This window comes from Callionymus lyra, chromosome 7, assembly GCF_982586985.1.
Source record: "Callionymus lyra chromosome 7, fCalLyr1.hap1.1, whole genome shotgun sequence".
Taxonomy (NCBI): domain Eukaryota; kingdom Metazoa; phylum Chordata; class Actinopteri; order Syngnathiformes; family Callionymidae; genus Callionymus; species Callionymus lyra.
Genome location: NC_141824.1, coordinates 9,769,062 through 9,791,783, shown reverse-complemented (window position 1 = coordinate 9,791,783; position 22,722 = coordinate 9,769,062). Strand labels below are relative to the sequence as shown.

The 22,722-nt window shown below is 35.4% G+C and overlaps 1 protein-coding gene across 3 annotated transcripts in view; it reads right to left on the bottom strand.

The window, feature by feature from the left end:
- The window catches only part of LOC148075002 (chloride channel protein 2-like), a 146,149-nt gene that overhangs the window by 39,133 nt on the left and 84,294 nt on the right, over positions 1-22,722 (bottom strand). For all 3 annotated transcript variants that reach the window (XM_087795299.1, XM_087795300.1, XM_087795301.1), the window contains 3 exons: positions 11,840-11,909; positions 10,333-10,443; positions 5,117-5,330 (listed from right to left, as the gene is read on the bottom strand). In XM_087795299.1, the coding sequence (XP_087651425.1) occupies positions 5,117-5,330; positions 10,333-10,443; positions 11,840-11,909 (395 nt within the window). The remainder of the gene's footprint in view (positions 1-5,116; positions 5,331-10,332; positions 10,444-11,839; positions 11,910-22,722) is intronic.

The following is a 22,722-nucleotide window of genomic DNA, read 5'->3' as shown; positions in this document are numbered from 1 at the left end:
TGGTGAGCTCGTGCATTAGTCATAATTCTCATTAGAATGATTAAGAGAATTTGTTTTTATTTACCACCATATGGTGGATTATATTTCAATTTAAAACACATTAACAAGCTTCTATTTTCCTTCTACATGTATATAAACTTATTATGAGAAACGGTTTAGAAAGCCAATGAGGCAAATCTATCTATTGTATCTACCGTATCCATCTATCTACCGTATCCATCTATCTACCGTATCTATCTATCTACTGTATCTACCGTATCTACCGTTTCTATTTTCCTTGTACATGTATATAAACTTATTATGAGAAATGGTTAACAAAGCCAACGAGGCAAATCTATTATCTTTATTATTATCTATTATTATCTATCTAATCTATCTATTGTATCTACCATACCTACCGTTGCTACCGTATCTACCGTACCTATTGTTATTACCGTATCTACCATATGTACTGTATCTACTGTAACTACCCTTTCTACCGTATCTACCGTATCTATCCATCTATCTATCTACCGTACCTACTGTATCCATCTATCTACCGTATCTATCTATCTACTGTATCTACTGTATCTACCGTATCTACCATACCTATTATATCTACCGTACCTACTGTATCTATCTATCTACGGTATCTATCTACTGTATCTACCGTATCTACTGTATCTACTGTACCTAACGTATCTATTATATCTACTGTAAATACCGTACCTACTGTATCTATCTACCGTATCTATCTATCTACTGTTTCTACCGTATCTACTTTATCTACTTTATCTACTGTATCTACCGTATCTACTGTATCTACTGCATCTATCCATCTATTTTATCTACTGCATCTATCCATCTACTTTATCTACTGCATCTACCGTATCTACCGTATCTACTGTATCTACTGTATCTACTGTATCTATCCATCTATTTTATCTACTGCATCTATCCATCTACTTTATCTACTGTATTTACCGTATCTACCGTATCTATCCATCTATTTATCTACCGTACCTACCATATCTATCTATCTATCTACCGTATCTATCTATCTACTGTATCTACCGTATCCATTTTATCTACTGTATCTATCTATCTACTTTATCTACTGTATTTACCGTATCTACCGTATCTATCCATCTACCGTACCTACCATATCTATCTATCTACCGTATCTATCTATCTATCTATCTACTGTATCTACCGTATCTATTTTATCTACCGTACCTACAGTATCTAATGTATATACCGTACCTACCGTATCTATCTATCTACTGTATCTACTTTATCTACTGTATCTATCCATCTACTTTATCTACTGTATCTACCGTATCTAGTGTATTAATCCATCTACTTTATCTATCTATTGTACCTACTGTATCTACCGTATCTAGCCTATCCATCCATCTAATGTAGCTACTGTATCCATCTATCTATCTACTGTATTCTCTGTATTTATCCATCTATTGTATTCATTTATCCATCCATCCATCCATCTATACATTTAAAATGCTTACTTGTGGATTACAGGGAAGACGGTGTTTTCATAGAAGAGCAAGCAAATAACAAACGTTAAAGAGAAACTCTGGTTATCTCCTGCAGCTTCTAAGGCAGCAGGAACGACAGCGACGACCAACTGGACATTGTGAAGCGGCAGAAGTGACAGAACACACACATGGATGTTATGCAATTGTTCTCACACTCTTCTCACACTGACGCCGAGGCCGTGAAAGAGGAGGACAAGAGATTAGCCGATACAGGAGACGGAAGAGGAGACGGTGTGTGCTTTCTAATGAGCGCGTCTGTCGCGTGGGTGTGAGGAAATCTATATGTGATCCCGAGCGTCGGCGGATCTCAAAAAAAAAAGTAGGAACATGAGAAAAGGTTCCGATTGTTCCCCTTATCATCATGTGGGCGTGTGTGTGTGCAAACGAACAGGTTTATGTGGCACGGATGTAGACGCTTGTCTGCGTGGGAGTGTGATGGAGATTCTACAGTGAGAGCAACAAGCACAGCAACAGTATCTCATTTCCATCCAACAACCTGCTCCAGTATCTGGTGGATCACAAGCACCCACAAGCTGGGATTCCAAATACATGACGGAAATATATTCATGGACGACTGCAGAATGTCTGTCAATAGATTTGAATGATTGTTTTGCAACGCCTCAAAAGTTTTCCCCGGATTTATTTGGACACTTTTTCAATCATTTCTTGCCGCAACAATTCTTTAAGCGCATCGTTGAATGTGATTTGTTTGTGCGTCTATGATCGATCGTTCCGACATGTTGTGCTGACAGGACAGCGTTTCAACTTTTTCCTCCTTTACGCTTCTACTGTAATCACGGATGATTCATTATTTTTTAGCTCAATAATCTCTGTATTTTTTTTTATTTTGAAAGTATCCGATGGGCCACATGACATGGGTAGGGGACTTTTGTAAGTTTTTTGTATTTTTGTATATACCGTATATTGTGAAATAACACGTTTTTCAAATTTAGAATTCAATTTATATTATTCTTATTTAAGTATTTTATTCAATTTTTGTTTGTGTGTGTGCTCTTGCTGCTGTAAACAAAAATCCCCTTGTGGGACTACTAAAGGGAAAATCTAATCTAATCTAATCTATGGCTCCAGGGCCTCAAGTGAAGGTATATGTTGTTTTTAAGAGTCTCTTTTAATTTAAGTTTCTAGTTTCCAGTTTTTTGAAAACATTTTACTTTATATTCTAGTCCAATTTCAGTCCTTTAAGGGTTAACGACTTGATTTATTTTACCCAGTAACTATGAATATTTCCTTCTTGTATTAGTTGACAAATGCTTATATTATATAAGTTTATGAAAGTAAGAAAACCTTTATTTAATATTTTCAGAACTAAGTATGAATATGAAATCAACCCTTCAGCCAAAATCTCCAAAATAAATATATATTTCTCTCTAAAGATTCCCCAAAAAAGACTTTTCCATGGCTGGGATCTTGCAGGACTAATTGAGTTCTGCAAGAGCCCAGCCTTGACTGAGGACGAGAGGATACAGTGACTTCAGCAGCTTTTAAAGCTAATGTTTGGACATATTTTTGGTTTAAAAAACAAATGAAAGTAGTTAAGTATTCAAGTATATGAGTCAAGTATTTGACAATAATATAACTATATCCTTGTTACTACAGTATCATGATATTTACAGCAATAAGACTTATATATAATTTAAACCCTGTCATTTGGTTCATTATAGCTTTCGTTTACGTTATCTCTCTTGCCGTTTTCTTACAGTGACAAAAGGCTTTTTGACAACAAAAGAAAAAAAAATGAAGCTCTTACAGCTTTAGCCTTATATTTTCTTACCGCCAATAAGTATCATTATTGATTTTTCTCTTTTTTTTTTCTAAATTACTACAAAACTTTGAAGTTGCTGGGATTGACACAGAAGACTATGGTGCGTTTAATAACACATCAAATAATCAGTCGTTTCAAAGATCACATCAACAAGGACTAGCAGCTGCCGTGTGTCCTTCCAGATCAATAAACCCACAGAGCAGCTCCTTCTCTTGAATTGTTGGAACCCAGTTATTGTTATGGATGTTGGCGACTCACAAGGTGATTAGAAGAGTCTGAATGCATCATTCATAAAGTGCGTCTAATGAGGAGAAATTGGATTTTATCTTCCATCTGCTCTTTTCTACGAGCTTCCCCCGAGATCTTCTGCTTGTCAAGTCCCACCAGAGCCTCAGCTGACCCGGACTTTACATCTCTTTATTATAGTTTTCCTTCCCCTCAACTCATCTCTGCTGACTTTGGTGTTTCTGGCAAACATTTTGGGGGAATTTAACACAGCATAGAACATTTTTTACAAAAAAACATTTACAACATCACAAATAGTTAAATCTTATAGTTGTTTGGTTCTTAATCTTTTCAGACCCTAGAGTATAGTTTGAAATTTCGCTGTTTTATGTTGTTAATTATTTCTTTTTGTTCTTTTTTTATCAGTAAATGTTTGGTTTCAAACCAAAGGAAAGCAGTTACGACATTGTCCTTTTAAAATAAACTGAACTGAACTTTGTAACTGTCACTCAATTAGTTCCTTGACATGGTTATTTTATGGTTTTCTAGTTGCGTAAAATAAGTTGACAATTAACATGTAAATATTCAAAGAGTTTTGTGTTGCAATTTTACTTCCAGCCATTAGATGGCAGCATTAAATACATGCTCCGCAGCTAAAGAAACGATGAAATCCTGCAAGATCTCGTCGATGACTGAGGACGAGAGGATACAGTGAGTCCAGCAGCTTTTTAAGCTGATGTTTGGACATATTTTGGTTTCAAAACAAATGAAAACAGTTACAACTGAGGATGAGAGGATACAGTGACTCCAGCAGCTTTTAAAGCTGAAGTCTGGACATATTTTGGTTTGAAAACAAATGAAAGCATTAACGACTGAGGATGAGAGGATACAGTGGACTCCAGCAGCTTTTAAAGCTGATGTTTGAAAATATTTTGGTTTTAAAACAAATGAAAGCAGTTACGACTGAGGATGAGAGGATACAGCGACTCCAGCAGCTTTTAAAGCTGATGTTTGGACATATTTTGGTTTCAAAACAAATTAAAGACGTTACGACTGAGGACAAGAGGATACAGCGACTCCAGCAGCTTTTAAAGCTGATGTTTGAAAATATTTTGGTTTGAAAACAAATGAAAGCAGTTACGACTGAGGACGAGAGGATACAATGAGTCCAGCTGCTTTTAAAGCTGATGTTTGGACATATTTTGGTTTGAAAACAAAGGAAAGCAGTTACGACTGAGGACGAGAGGATACAATGAGTCCAGCTACTTTTAAAGCTGATGTTTGGACATATTTTGGTTTGAAAACAAATGAAAGCAGTTACGACTTCATCAAGAGTCATGTGGTCTGTAGATTCTGCAGCACCAGAGTCAAGTACTCTACAATACTACAACTACAGTTTATACTTGTTACTACACTATCATGATAGTAACAGCAATACGATTTTCACAGTATGTACCAATAGCTATGGAAAGACTTTTGCTGCTGCTCCACTGACAGTGCTGTGGTTATTATGAGAGTATTGTAAGTATTGTAAGTATTGTAAGTATTGTAAGTATGCAAGTAAAGTACGTACTCGTGGTGTCCCCAGCCCAGCTCCGGCAGGTACGGCAGCTTCTTGATCCGGATGATGGAGTCGTAGAGCGAGGGCTGCAGGGACTGGGCCACGGCGTTGGCCAGGATCACCGCGATCATCACCGGCAGGATGTGGGAGATCTGACCCGTCAGCTCGAACACGATGACCGCCGTGGACACGGTGTGGGTGACCGCTCCGGACAAGGCCGCGGCGCCTGCAGGTGAGCGAGTACAGTGAGGTAAGCAAAAGAGTGTGTGGGGGTGATTGTTTAGATCACTGGTTTTTATAACGGGGCGCAGTTATTGAGGGGAGTTCAAGGGTGCTGCACGTCAAACTGATCCACAGTCTGCAGTTAAATAAGCAATAAAGTATGTTTTTACACCAACAGTCGCTGTTGACCTTCAACAAGAGCTGCTGAGGTCAGTGAAGAGAGTCTGAACCACTGAAGGGTTTTATTCGACTGACAGAAGTCTTGAAAAACACAGCTTCACAAATGGGTTTCTAGGTCAAGTTGAAAAAAAACGACAACACCAATCAGTTGTAAAGATGTTGAAAGAACATGATGATGAGTCACTGACGAGATGAAATATTTTTTACTATAGATTATACATTGTTGAGACATAATATTTTTATTTTTAAATACATTTTTGCTTTTGAAATGTATTCTGCTCACCGTGGTTACTCAGGTCTGATGGGACAAATCGTTTTAATATACAATACAGTTTTGATACCATTTTTATTTTTTTTTAATTGTATTATTACTTTTTACTTAATCATCATTTTTATGGTTTATATTTCAATAAAGTGTGTATAAAATGTAAAATCCAAAAATATTTAAAAAAAAATATTAAAATTAAAAATGTTAATCCCATTTGTCTTTTAGTTGCAATTAAACTTCTGGCCGCTAGATGGCAACAGTCATTATGATGAGATCCGTGAGATGACTGAGGACAAGAGGATACAAGAGGATACAGTCTACTTCAGCAGCTTTTAAAGTTGATGTCAAATACTCAATACTTCAAATATTGGTCTATTTTTATTTTTAAAATAAGTTTTGCTTTTGAAATGCATTTTTATTAGTACTTTTTTGTATATTTTTTCTTTTATTTTGGTCACTCAGGTCGGATGGAACATCAAAAGACTTATCACGACTAGTTTCACTTTCTTTTTTTTTTTCTTAATCCAAAAATATTTAATTAATTATTTAATTGCCTCTAAAATCTATTTTTTTGAATTTTTATCATAGTTTATCCGTTTTATATCATTTTTTATTGTTTGTATTTCAATAAAATCTCTATAAAATAACACATACAATTTTTAATTTTAATGCCATTTGTCTTTTTTTGGTTGCAATTAAACTTCTGGCCGCTAGATGGCAGCAGTTACAACAGTTCATTACAATGAAATCTTGTGAGATCCCAGCGATGACTGAGGACAAGAGGATACAGTCTAGATGGCAGCAGTTACAGCCGTTCATTACAATGAAATCCTGTGAGATCTCAGCGACGACTGAGGACAAGAGGATACAGTCTAGATGGCAGTAGTTACAGCAGTTCATTACAATGAAATCCCGTGAGATTTCAGCAATGACTGAGGACAAGAGGATACATTCTAGATGGCAGCAGTTACAGCAGTTCATTACAATGAAATCCTGTGAAATCTCAGCGATGACTGAGGACAAGAGGATACAGTCTAGATGGCAGCAGTTACAGCAGTTCATTACAATGAAATCCTGTGAGATTTCAGCGATGACTGAGGACAAGAGGATACAGTCTAGATGGCAGCAGTTACAGCCGTTCATTACAATGAAATCCTGTGAGATCTCAGAGATGTTTGAGGACAAGAGACTACAGTCTAGATGGCAGCAGTTACAGCAGTTCATTACAATGAAATCCTTTGAAATCTCAGCGATGACTGAGGACAAGAGGATACAGTCTAGATGGCAGCAGTTACAGCAGTTCATTACAATGAAATCCTTTGAAATCTCAGCGATGACTGAGGACAAGAGGATACAGTCTAGATGGCAGCAGTTACAGTGGTTCATTACAATGAAATCCTTTGAAATCTCAGCGATAACTGAGGACAAGAGGATACAGTCTAGATGGCAGCAGTTACAGTGGTTCATTACAATGAAATCCTTTGAAATCTCAGCGATGACTGAGGACAAGAGGATACAGTCTAGATGGCAGCAGTTACTTACTCCAGTATCTTTTAAAGTTGATGTCAAGTACTCATTACTACAAATATATTGTTTTCCCCACAATATCGCAATGTATTGCAATACATTGTATCCTTCGTTCGGAGTGATAGATGAGGGACGAGGAGGTTGTAATCTTGATTAGAAAATGTAGTTGGATCTGGTTTTGAAGAACATTTGAACATTTCTTGAGCTTCTTCTGTAAAACTTGGTGTTTGGTTCTTATAGAATACATAACATATAAGAATAATATGTCCTTTATTGAGTGAATATTGAGCCTTTTGTTCGAGTGATATGAGAATTCGTTCTATGACTTGAATCTAACAATTGATCCCGAGACGAATTCAGATCAACTTAGACTGGATTCCTTCAGCCACACCGCGCTCCGCTCTCGTCTCTTATTTAAAATTGACACTCCAACAACACTCTCATGTCTCGTTGCTCAATCTTTCCTCTCGTACCTTCCAGGCACGGATCCACTTATTCCGTGAAATTCAATAAAAAAAAAAATGAACTTCAGTGTTTCCAAAATCTCCTCCGAACCAATCACGGGCTTGTGAAGGAGACGATATTGAAGTGCAGCTGCCAGACAGAAGACATAATTCAAAATAATAAAAAAAGAAAAAAAGCGGCTTTAAGAAATAGAATGAACAGCGAGCGCTCGGGCAGAAGCAGATGGTTGGAGAGCGCAGACAAAGCGAGGGAAGCATTGTTCTTTCTGGTAACTTAATTAAGCCCGCCGGTGTCGGCCTGTCCTCCTCTGATGAACGCTGCGCCCACGTCCTAACATTTAGTCTCTCAACGAGCGGCGCTGCCGGTCAGGCCCGAACAAAAAAAAAAAAAGCTGAGTCATGAGCTTCACACAACACAATCCGCGGCTGCTTCCCAAACACACTTATCAGTGAGTTGCAACAGCAGCACTATCGCGAAGGAGGGGATTGAACCGGCGCTTGTTAATAAACAGTCCTGGTGGGACGGTTTAATGGAGCCGCACGTTCCATTGTGTTCTATCACATCTTTTTAAAACCTCAAATAGTTTAAGAAAAAGTCTGATTTCAAATGTTTATTTAGAGCACGAGGCAAAATCGATGAACCTTAAAATCGAGAAATGTTTTCAAGGAAATTGCAATTTTTAATGAGTTTTCTTTTGCTCGAACGATAAAAGCAGTAGAACACGACGACAGAAACACTAAAATCTTCCATCGTGTTCCGGTGGTTTGATCTTTTCTTTTACACGGCGAAGTAAAAGTAAAAGAAGAGCCGCAGAAAAATGAATCGGCTGTTAAAGTTTCATACGTTTGAATTTTCTTTTATTATAATGGACCTTGAAATTGGGGTGTAACAAAATATTGATACACTTAAATATGATGATATTTTTTCACGATACCGTAAAGATATTCAACAGCACTGTACGCATTTAAATAAATAAATATTTGTTTGTTTTTTTTCCAAATCATTTTTATTCACTGGAAAAATGTTGTTTGTGTCATCTGCTGCTGTGGTGGAGAACTCAAGCGCCCCCCAATGGGAACGTTTGTGAAACAAAAGTAAAGTTAATCAAATAAAAAGGAAAGATACACCCTAAGTCTATTCTTCGAACTGTTAGAAATGGTTGCAATCGTCTTTCAACTTTTTCATTTTTTCTAAAAAGGTTTCTCGATCAAAATTTGGTTTACATTTTTTATTACAATGGTTTGTTGATTTTTAAGGGATTGAAAATTACAAATATGATATTAAACTACACCATTTTATTATACATTACATATTATTACATACCTATTACTTTACTATTACTTTATTATTTTCCTTTCCGTTTCTCCTTTAGAACAAGATCAAAACAGTTTAGTCTGTAATCCTAAACCAGCTGACAGGTGTACAAAGGTGGAAGTATAGAAGGGCCAGTAGAATATTTAATAGTTGAATTTTAAATTTCAAACGTAGAAACATTTACTTTTTTTTAAGGCATTAAATTACATTTCTTAATTAATTTTTTACCAATTTATGTATTGAAATGATGAATTGGTTTTATTTAGTAATCTAATTCAATAATGATAATTATGATAATTCAAAAATATTTTCAAACTATACCATTTTATTTCAAAGCTAGATTTTGACATTTTTATAATTTTTATTTTTTAATAAAAGAGTTTGGTTTACTTTTGCTTAGTTATTTGCATTGAATTGGAAAGGCTGCAATAATGTATCAGTTATTTATTACTTGATTTACTAAACGATTGATTTATGTATATATATTTTTTTTACACTTTTCTGAATTATATTAAATATATACAGTATATATACTGTATATCCAAACATTGAACTTTTTAAAATAGAAATGATTGGATTCAATTATTCAGTTTGTTTTGCCCTCGTGTTAACATAAATATTTCTCTGACCTAATTATTGCATCTTAAAAAAAATTGAACCATTTGAACAAGAGCCATAATTGTGTGACCTGAGGGTCATGACCCACGACCCCTATGCATCGACAAATTCCTAAACTATATATCCTGACACCAAAAACACCCTGAGCTAGATTTAAGTAAATTAATGGACTATTGTGGAAAACAAAAACATTGTTAATAATTTATCAGGTTGAATAATTCATCAGACTCGCATAAATCCATCAGCAGTGGCCGTTAAATCAAGAGCAGCTCTTTGACTCTCATTCTTTCTTTCGTCTGATAATCTCAAGGATTTATTCCTGCGCGGTGACGGCAACTCTCGAACAAAGACTCGCATAATCAGCGACTGTTGCTGCGTCAGCTGTCGTGCGAGTGACTTTGCAGTTGGTAAAGTTTCTATGAATTCAATTTTAATTTCCGCGACTGATGAAGTTTCTCTCTCATTGTAATTGGATTTCCAGGCCAAACACGGAGATGAAGCGGCGGTTGGAAGGAAATTGATCGGACTTGGTTTTGATTTTATCCTGCGTGGCGTCAACACTGTCGGGAGCGAAGCGTCACTCCTCCGCACATTCAGTCTCTCCGGCGAAAAAGTTTCGATTGTCTGAGCTTACCCACGACAGCGTAGCCTCCTGGCACGATGGGATAGATGGTGCCATCTGTGTTGATGCCATCTGGGAACCAGGCTGCCATGCTCTCTCCGACCAAACGACCAAACGCTGCCCCTGAACACACAGAGCATGATTTAACGCACAACAATGTACCGTCCAAACCGCTCGCGATCAAGCAGCATTGTAGCGTCATCGCTGTGTTCAACAGAGAATTAAATAAGTTCTTTTAACACACATTTTAATTGTTTTTCGGAAAGAAATGACGTCATTAATCCACTTTTTCTTTCTGAAAGTTAAAACTTGACTGACTCAGTTTGTGTGCAATCTTTTCCAACAAAAAAGCTACAATTTAAATTTACTTAATTGCCATACATTTACTGTATATATGTATATATGTATATATATATATATATATATATATATATATATCTCAACAGATTTTTTTAGTATCTAAAAATTCAAAAAGACTTAAAATAAACAGCAAGGTGATAATAATAATTTTCTGTAACACAAGCAGTAGGCGAAGAAGAGTTGTTAGGGATTCAGCAGCAACTACATAGATCCACACAGTATTTTTATAATTCTTGATCAAGATGTATTAGTTATTTGGAAAGACACCATTAAGTAGTTTATTTGTTACTCATTTTTTGAAAAATATTTCCAGATACATATGTTTGGTAACTAAGTATAACAGTACAAATAAAAGGGGAGTATATTTGATGTTTTCTTTTGTAAAAGATATTCCCAGAAAAAAAACTTTATTTCTTAAACCTACACAATTTTATGAATAATAATAACATTACATAACTTTAATACACAATAACACAATCATCTGGATGAATTAATATATTTTCCCACTTCAGGAAATTATCCAATCAGATGACTTTAACAAAATCTTGATTTTGACAAAAATCTTGTCGTTCATCGTGATTCTTTGAATTATTTTCTCTTCTTAACAGAATCAAAATACAAATGTATTACCAGGATTGTAAACACAAACATATTTGTGTGGTGATGACAATGTATCATAAAATGATTATTACTATTATTATTAATTAAATAAAATTAAACAGGTTCAATTCTATGGACAGTATGTTATGTTATGATATAATAATTACTTTTTTCATAGTTTTGTTTAAAGTTTTAAAATGTCTTGAGATGAATCTGATAATATTGGACACTTTAAATAAAAAAATAATTAAAAATAAATACAATGCAAAGAAGAAACTGGAAAATATAATCCTAAAAACTGGCAACAGAAAACACTGGAAAATATAATCCTAAAAACTGGCAACAGAAAACACTGGAAAATATAATCCTAAAAACTGGCAATTAATTTTATTAAAATTGTTATTAATTATTTCACCACACAACAGAAGATATTTTTCTTAAATCCTGTTTTTGCAAAAGCCTTCATGGTGGTACAAAACATGAATCTAAAGTATTCATGTATCTAGGAAATGAGAGGAGAGGGAGCAAAAATAAAAATGACTTTGGAAGCAGAACTTACCGATGACGAACACGGGCATGAAGGCACCACAGGGCACCGGGATGGTCGTGGCCAGAGCCGACATCCAGAACTGAAAGACAAAAGACGAAACTTTAAAAGAACAGCATTGTCGAGAATCGTGCTGCAGAGTTTCAACCACGCAGGGATCGTCACTTTCACTTGTCACTCGACAAAGACCCAGCAATGAACCCTGGGTAATGAGCGGGCTCTGGTGATTGGCCGACGTCGACTGTTAATTAGCGACGACGAAATATCAGCGTGACGAGCGTCGTAATAACACACGGTGTCAGGAATAATGACAGAGGAGAGAAATATTCATAATCAAGACGTACAAATAGATGCTCGTCATCGCTGACGTTCATTCATACACACATGAATTTCTCGAACTCCTGTGTTGTTCTCGGTGTTGTCTTGATCTTTGAAGTATGTACTTTTTTGAGTATCGTTTTGATTGTTAAACTGCTTTGTGACCCTGGTCTCGAAAAGCGCTATATAAATAAATATTACTTACTTACTCACTTACTTACTTACATGAAAGATCCCAGCTAGCTAGGGGAACAGACTATCTGAACTGTGGAAAGGTCGACCGTCTTACTTACTGTCTACCTAGGGTTCGCCACAAAGCCTTTTTCTTTAAAGCTTTAAATGTAGTGTAATATTTACAGTCTATTAGAGCCACTTAAATGTTTTTCTTTATTGCAGATTAAAGAGATATATATTACATTTATTACGAGATAAAATTTGTATACTTAATTTATTACAAGATTAAACTCATCTATTACACTTGTATTAAGAGATTAGTCATAAGTCTTATATATTATATACCTTACTTAATTTATATCAATATTAAAGTGGTGCATATTACGTTTATTACAAGATAAGTAAGTAAGTAAGTAATTTTTATTTGTATAGAGCTTTTCCAGACCAGGGTCACAAAGCGCTTAAACAATCAAAACAATATTCAATAAAGTATATATTTTAAAGGTCAAGATAAAACTGATAACACAACAGGAGTTCCAGAAAATCAAGGAAAAGCCTGAACAAATAGAAACGTCTTAAGATGTTTCTTGAAGGAGTCAGTAGACTGTGTTATATGTATTGCATTTATGACGATATTAAAGTCATATATTACACATTAAATACAATAATAAGTCGTATATATTACATTTATATGTATTACATTTATTATGAGATTAAAGTTGTATAAATTACATTTATTGCGCGATTAGTGACGTATATATTACATTGATGAGATATTAAAGTCTTCTATTACACATTAATTACAATATTAAGTCGTATATATAACATTTATTATGAGATTAAAGTGATGTATATTACATTTATTTCAAGATTTAAATTGTTTTTATAACATTTATTACGAGATTATTGTCATATAATATATTTATTACAAGATTAAAAGTTGTATGTATTCCAATTATTAAGAGATTAAAGCAGTGTTTAAACTTTTAAAACTGTGATCCAATTCTCAACTTTTTAACTGTACACTATTAAAACTCTGTTGATTCCATAAGCCTTCAAATTTAAAATGCTATAATGTATATTATTCATCAGCATCATCCCAGGGGAAAAGAGGAGGGTAAACAAAATTAAATGCATTTCTTAAAATTTTGGGGGCATGGGGTACTTATTTTTAGATTCTGCAATATTTGTTCAGTGTTTCTATTACAACACCATATAGGAAATACCTGTATTATACTTTATTTATACTGCATGGATATCACAACATCTTGTACCAGTCATGGTTGAGAGCCGAACAAAATGTATTTTACCGAAAGGTATTGAATGCGATCTGAACTTTCAACATGTATTTCCTACTTCACCAAACAAAATCCATTATTTCTTATCTTATCTTAACACCGGCATCTTTATAAGACATGATATCAACGTTGAAGTACTTTTTCAGAACCATTCCACGGACCACATGAACCGACTTGAAACGAGATGTCGTCCAGCGCCCAGTACCTGTCAGATGAAAGTACCAGATCTCCTGGATTTGACTCACGTCAGGACGACTAAGTCTAAGGGCCCTCGAGAGAATATTAAACTCCACGTCTTCAGATCAGACAAAATATTATCCGAGCCATTACAGAGCTCTCGACGTTCTAATAATCTCACGGTTTGAAATAGACTTTTAATTACAGCGGTTGCTCTCGGTGTCTCTCCGTCCCTGTTTAACGTCTATAGTTAGCAGTAATTAAGGGCGGCTGCCAAGACTAAGTAATGGATCTCCTCCCGCGACCTTACGCCGCCTCCACGCCCGGCACTGCCAACCCACACAGACGGGCGTAGGTGTTCACACGTCGCCCACTCGCTCGCGTCATGAGCAGAGACACCAGCGAATCCAAAACAGGAAGTTAAAAGTGATAAATATGAAAAATGTTTATCAGATGCAGATCTTTATTGACTGCTTCTAGAGGCAGAAGAATACAATGAAATAAGCTTTAATATGATGGAAAAAGTAGTATTTAACATTTTTCTTTAATACACAAAGTGACTGGACAACCCTAGTGACCAACAAGTGACCACCAAACTGATGTATGGCAGTGGGTCGGAGACGGCAGTTGCATTTGGTTGCATTGATTTTAATAATAATTTGTGTTTCAGGGGAACAAAATAAAAAAAAAACAACTCAGGACCCGGGTCAACAATATGTTGCCGTTAGGACTTTTCACAAAATGTATTCAATATATAAATTTGTGAAAGTGTACAGGCATAATCTTACAATACTATACATATTGTGAATCAGGGTCAACGATACAATATATTGTGAAAATGTAGTATTGTCAAGTACTTTGGTGTTGCAGAATATACAGACCACATTACTCTTGATGAAGTCGTAACTGCTTTCATTTGTTTTCAAACCAAAATATTTTCAAACATCAGCTTTAAAAGCTGCTGGAGTCACTGTATCCTCTCGTCCTCAGTCGTAACTGCCATTTGTTTTCAAACCAAAATATGTCCAAACATCAGCTTTAAAAGCTGCTTGTATCCTCTCGTCCTCAGTCATCGCGGGGATCTCGCAGACTTTCAATTTTTCCTTAAGCTTTGGAGGACATAACGACTGCTGCCATCTAGTGGCCGGGAGTTAAATTGTAACACTAAAATTAAAAAAAACTGTGAAAATTTGGATGTTAAATTTGTCAATTTCAATTTATAAACAACTGATTAAAAATATAGAGAAACTACAAAGAAAACATTAAATATAATTTAAAAAGTCCAAAAAAACAATGCGGTGCTGTCGCTATCGATACACTATCATGAAAATAAATTTTGTAATATTAAATTAAACAATGTTTTCTTTGAGCCACAGTTGTCGGTCAAATGTTCAGCACAATTTAAAAATATTTATGATAATTCCATCTCCTGTTTAAAACTAGTTTTTAATCTTGATAAAAGTTGTCGGTTGTTAAAAATGTCGTGTTTTTAAGCATAAGAGTGTAGACTGGGATTGAAGTGGAGACAAAATCTTAACTCATCCGAGGATTTTAAGACATAAATCAACCAACGTTTCCATCTCTAGTCACATCTAAAAACCTGCGGCACACATTAAGAAATCATCCAAATAGTATCTGCAGTAAAAAGAGGAGGGAGCGAGAGCACGTTTACATAAGTCGTCTCTCAGCAGGGAGGACAGTCTGCATCCGTCCCTCTCATCACCAGATGCTGCAGCACTTGTGTTCAAAACACAGAGCGTCCTCTCCTTATGCAAGACGTGTGAGGACGATCACGTAATACCACGACGCTAATCGACGCGCCGAGGCAGGTGTGTGTACATGGAGTCATTAAAAAGCATCTTCCACGTGGACTCACATGGATCCACTCCAACATCCGACACCCACAGGTGGATCTGCTGGCAGGGTTTTAAACCATGGCAACAGGCGCTCCACGTGTGTGACGGCCGGGGAAGTTCGGAGCATTAAATCATCCTCTTCTGAGCCCGGAGGTTGCCAAGGAGATGATTGAAAGGCACGAGAGTCTGTTCAGTTTCAAGCTTTTCGTAAAGAACTCAAACTGGGTGATGATGTAAATGTTGCGTCACGTTTGTTTATTTAAAAAAGAGAGAAGACTGTTGTTTTCATTATTAGTTTGGAAGAAAATATTATTTATAATAATAATAATTGCATTATTACTGCCTGAAAGTTTTTGTAGTAGTTTTGAATAAAGGTAGTATTTCTTCTGGAGTAACATTAGTTTGTGACGCTTGTTCCAGTCAAGTTTACTCAAAAGATAAACCTATAAACTAGTTAAAATTTATATTATTTATTTATTTATTTTTATCTGAAGGCAAGTATGCATATGATGTGAACATTAAACTAGTCTGTGGTGGAAAAAAGGGTTGGAACCCCGGCACTAAATGGCAAAACTAGAAATACCCCAAGGTCATAGGTTTGTGTCCCAATGTAAGGCAACTCAATTTTTTCAATGTAAATATATTTTTTTAATTTTACTGTATTACGCACTTAATAAAATTAATTTAACAGGTGAAAAAAGGCATTTGGCAGAGGTATGAGCTGGTTTGATGCATTTAAAGTAAGCAGAGATATAGCAAAGATATAACAGCGAACTAACAGCTCTGTGCTTCAGAGACTATTCAGATAGACATGTTATGGTGTTCTTTTTTTGTACAAGTAAAACGTGCAACTTTAAACCAGATCTGAATTCTACTCTTTAAGTAAAACCTAACCTGATAATTATTCAAAGCAAACTGTTGGCACCTTCACCTCAAAAGTAAGTAAGTAAGTAAGTCATTTTTATTTGTATAGCGCTTTTCCAGACCAGGGTCACAAAGCGCTTAAACAATCAGAACAATACTCAATACAGTATATATTTTAAAGATCAAGACAATACTGATAACACAACAGGAGTTCCAGAAAATCAAGGAAAAGCCTGAACAAATAAAAACGTCTTAAGATGTTTCTTAAAGGAAAGGAAAGTCGAACATTATTAAATCTTGCGACTACTTTAGAAACTTTATCAAACTATTAACCTGGCAGAATAAACAGAGAGTCAGCAAAAGAAACACTAAATCCAGTACAGTAAGGCACACAAGGACAAACCCTTCTGGACAGTTTGCGTGACTTGTTTTCGGAACACTCGGTTGATTTTTGCGATTACGTAAAGGCTGTATTTAAAAGGAATTCTCCTCTCACTCCTACCTCCAAAACCCCTTTATTTGCTCGAACCCTATTTATATCCTGGGAGCTAAAGCTAGATCAAATTCTTCGCAGTAGGAATGACTCACTTCCTCGCCGAGGAATCATTAATTTTTCATCTAATCCAATCTAATGTAATCTACTAAGTGTACGCCTCGCAGAGGGACCTTCCTTCCCATTTACAAGGCTCTCTGACCTCCAGCTGAATGAGAAAATGGTTCCCGTAATAGAAAAGGATATTGAGAAAGAAAGGTTTGTTTGTTAAAAGTGATTCATTCAGCCAGAGAAGGGATTTTAGTCCTTAAATCATCGCGGCTCATTGGCTGTTGTTTTTAAAGCCGCTTTATTTCTAATTTGACATCTAAAGGTTATTTACGCAACTTAGATTGAACAAATTGTTATTCAGCAGAAACAAACTAAAGGTCAGAATATTAGTTGAATTGTTTAAATGATTTAAATGGTAAAGTTTCCTTTGGTCAGTTGTGTTTGAATAAATTAAGATCATTAAATTCACCTGGTCTAGAAAGGCGCTATATAAATAGAGATTATTATTATTATTATTATTGTGACGATATTGATTTATGTATAAAGGACCAAAAGACCTCCATACTTGATACATGTATGTTCAACTTTTTTTTCAATACTGTATGAATATTTTGTGAAAGTCTTAAACATGCATTTAAACCTCATTTATAACTTATTTAAATTCATAATGTTCTTTTTATTGTGACCCAGGCATCATTTTATTTATTTATTTTAACCACCCTGACATAACATGCACATTTATTTTAGCATTCGTTGTATTCCTCTCATCCAAATGCATCCAAATCCATATTTTGATAATTGTTTTTCTTTTTAAGATTCTAATCAGATACACAAATATATATTGTGCGTTATTTCACCTAAACGCTGAATCAGCAACAAGCTGGTCCAAAATACAGTTTGTGTTTCACTCATTTTTATTAGTTTACCGTTTTTTTAAGTAAAATTGGACTAAAACAAGCGTCTTGATCGGTCAACATTCACTGGAAACTTTGAGGGGAATTCAGGTAATAACTAATAAAACATGAAGTAAACAAAGTATTTATTTATACGGAGCAGTTAAAAAAAAGGACTAGTAGCTATAGTTGTGTATTGCCAAGAATATGGCGATACGATAATTATCACGATCCAAACTATTGTGATATACTGTGATACTTTAGGAACTATTATATATTTGTCATTTAAAAAATAACAAAAGGAAGGTCGTTCATCTCGTTCCAGAGACAACACAAGGGATACCACGAACGCAATTGTTTTCCCGACCATTGAGTCAACTTGACCCTGAGACCATGTTTTTCCTCTTTTCTCGAGCCTTCAAAATTTGACACACATGTTGTAGAAAAAGTAAAGTAATCCTTTCATCGATGTGTTGTGTACATGTGATGTTAAAAAGCAAACACTGACATTATTCTACAGATTGTGTCAACAGTCGAAAAACTTCAAATATGGGAAAGTGTCGTATTCAAGAAGAACTAAAGCAAAGTTGCACGAGCCGCTGAAGGATGCCGAGGTCGACGGCTCCAGCCGTGACGCAGGTTCCAGGCCCCGATAAAAATACATGAATCAATTTGTCAGTCATGAGGGAACCAAATGTACCTGCGACTGTGTCACTTTACAGAGGACAGTCTGTTGCCCTGAGGGCCCCTGGGAGAGCCTCGGGGGCCCTCCCTCTATTCCCACTCCAATTACAATCCAGCTCGCTGCCTCCACACACACACACTCTCACACTCACACTCACACTCACACACACACACACACACACACACACACACACACACACACACACACACACACACACACACACACACACACACACACACACACACACACACACACATCCAGATGAGCAAGCGGCGCATATGGCCAGAGACACACACCTGTAGTAGCAATTATGTCCTAATGATGTGTGTCCTCAGAAACCTCCACTAGAACAACACAACTATATTGTGCGGAGAAACACACACTGTGGGTTTTCATCTGCTGACTCGAGGACAAAATCTGTCGCCGCACTTTTCCGAAGTTCGGGAGATGGAATCGAAAGCTGGATCTCCGACCATAGCGACGAGACAAGATGGCTGCCGTGTGGAATAAAAACAACCGTTCATTACTGGAGCAGAAAGAGAAAAGCTGCAATTATACACGACCATTATAGCGAGAGCGTATATTGTCTCCACATACACTGATGGATGACAACAGCTCCATGAGAATTGTGTAGTTGGATTATTAAAGTGTGTGTGAGTCTGTGAAGTCATCATAGTCAATCATATTCTGGCCATTATCGCACTACAGACCGACACACAATCATGTGTTACATAACAACGAGAAATAGCATCGATGAATATTCAATCTTTTACATTCTGGAAGCTACAGTACAGTGAACATTTAGAAACATTCACAAAGTTAACTTTGTGTCGTATGTTTTAGCATAAGAAAGAAAAGCATCAGCATTGATGTCAGATGGTTTAAATAAAAGTGAAATATTCATGTTGATATTGTGAACTACGTGTGAAGATGACGGGTTTTAAGAGACGATAAGTAGGTAAAAAATAACAAGGGTGTGTCCCAAATCACACACTTCTGCACTTACACAGAGTATTTTGAGTGCACAAGTGCGTCACGATGAAGGGTGTGCGAAAATGTAGTGCATAATGAGCACTTAATTGGCCAGAGTGTGGATCGATGGACACACTATACACTCAACGTTCTCCATCTTAGTGACGTAGATGAAGCTAAACTGAAGCCACGTCACTGAAGATAAACTGAAGCTAAACTGAACATAAACTGAACATAAACTGAAGATAAACTGAAGCTAAACTGAAGCTAAACTGAAGCTAAACTGAACATAAACTGAAGATAAACTGAAGCTAAACTGAAGCTAAACTGAAGCTAAACTGAAGATAAACTGAAGATAAACTGAAGATAAACTGAAGATAAACTGAATCTAAAATGAAGATAAACTGAAGCTAAACTGAAGCTAAACTGAACCCACGTCACTGAAGCTAAACTGAATCTAAACTGAAGCTAAACTGAAGCTAAACTGAAGCTAAACTGAAGCTAAACTGAACCCACATCACTGAAGCTAAACTGAATCTAAACTGAAGATAAACTGAAGCTAAACTGAAGCTACGTCACTGACGACGCGTCTTCGGAGCAGATACTGATGTAAATGTCTCGAGAAAACACTTATTTTACCACAAAACAACACAACGACAGTAATAACACAATGAAACACAATTTAATAACTTGTTTCAATTGGTGACAAGTGCTGTCAAATGTTGACGATAGTGTTTCAACTGTTTGCAATCAGTGTTAAAAAGTAGTAGAAGAAGAAGCTGTCGAGTCATTTCCTGTTAGTGTGTAGCAGCAGAGTTTGATTTGAGACAGTACTACACTGTAACAGTGCACTTACTTGAGAAGTGCGCAAATTTGACAATGTACTGTAAAGCAGTGCACGATTTGAGACAGCACAGGACTTACAGTAAACGTTACACTGAAGGCGCTTATAAAAAAAAAGAAAAATATTATTGAGGGGGGGTTGGATGAAGGAGAAGACCATTAAGATATAATTAAGATACATCGAGCCTCCAAAAGTCATACACACAGTTAGAGATGGGTAAATTAAAACTAAAACTTTGGCTCAATAATGGTACAAAATAATCTGGGAAATATTAACTATAAACCGATATGTTGCCGCTAAGAGTGGAGTTAGAATGGATAGAGACGAGTAAAAAGGGGAAAATTGAGAGGAAAAGTTTGTAAAGTTCAAACTGACAAAGGTTAATTAAGGATCAAAATGATAAAATTAACCAAATTTTGAAATATACTTATATATATTTGGAAGAAAGATCAATTATTTTTACAGACGTTAGTCCAACAAAGATAATTAAATTTAGTCAACTCAGCAAGAACAGAGCTTTAAGCAGTACTTAATTATATAAATATGAATTATTTGAGAATAAATAAGAGCAAATAATTAGATGTAAAACTATAATATAAAGTATGATTATACAGACAACTGGTCTATGTACAGTATAACACATTTGAATGTCAAATAAAGGAGGAGTTTCATTCATTCAATCATTTTCTCTCAGTTAACCGATCACAGGATTATTTAATGTAAAAATAAAGAAAAATACATTTAAAAATAAACTAAAAAATGCCAAAACATTAAGTAAATAATATCAGCCTCTCACTGGATAGAGTGACTGAAAGTATAAAGTGTTGAAGCTTCATCACGATACAACACTTCTATGCTGCTGCGGTCGAGGCTGAATTTACAACCTCAGACTTGTGTTTCCAGATAAGAGCGTTTGTTTTGAGGCTGAAAAGTGCAGCGTTGATAAACCCGCAGTTACATAAAAGCAAATCAAGAGAACATTCTCCTGAAGGAACCTTTTATGCGAGAGAGTGCAGAAGTGGACTTGTTGATGAAGTGTTGCACACGAAAAACATACTGTATCAGCAAAAACAAACCAGTCCAGAGACATAAACAACTTAATAACAACTGGATAACAACGACCTGGAAGAATGAGACGTATTCATCAACCAGTCAATTTTCAAGATCATGTACCGAGATATCTGTTTGTGTGAACTCGTAGTCAAATTAAACACAATCTGGGCTGGATTTTCTGAGATAAATCCGATCTTACATTGAGCAGCAATCCATCCTCACTTTAACGTTTGGAACTGTGGGGAAAACATTCTCGTAACCATCAGCACAAACACACAGACTCAGAGATAAGTTGTGTATTTTGTGTAAAGAAATTCTAAAACTGAGAAACCAGGTGCATTATATGGTTAAATAAATATATTTGCCTGTACTATATACCTGTATATACTACATTATATCACGTATATTGTGTTATATAACATTTATTTTCATACGAATATCAATGAAGTTATGTGTTTTTAGTAAATATCTACATACAGTAGATATTTATGTAGTATATATATATTGTTTACTGATACAGGTGTTATTATATTTTGTATTTATATGTATATTTGAGTTGAAATGTTTGGAAATTTTATGTAACAAAATGAAGAATAGTTAAAAAAAGAGGAGTATGTTTTTTTTGTTTTAGTTTTTATTTTTATTTTGTATGCACAAATAATAACATACTGTATACATAAATAGAATTACTTGATTTAATTCATACTCATCAACTACTGCGAAATGATGGAAACACAATGAACACAAATTGAAATAAATAAATAAATCATATTGTGTTTTCGGTAAATATTATCATTTTAATTTCATCCTCCCGTAGCTTAGTAAAATAAATTACCAAATATATGTGTTTAATTTATACTTGTTTTGTTTTGTTTTCTTTCCAAAAATCTAAATGTAAATAGATTAATGCTATTTCATTGTTATTAATCAAAATGACTCCACTGTGAATAAATGAGATTAAACACATTATTATTGGAACTGTAAGTCTTAACTATTTAGCCATATGTTATCTTTAAGGTTAAACCGTTTATCTTAATCAGAAAGTACATTAATATCACTATACACCGAGATAAAAGCTACTTTTGTTCATTTCTGCATGAGCTACGATTCATTCAGGCTTAAAATATTTAGAAGATCATCGTGAAACATGAGCTGAACTTTAACTACAATGAGACCGAACCCTGAATCTTTGATAAATGTCACAGGATTATCAATTT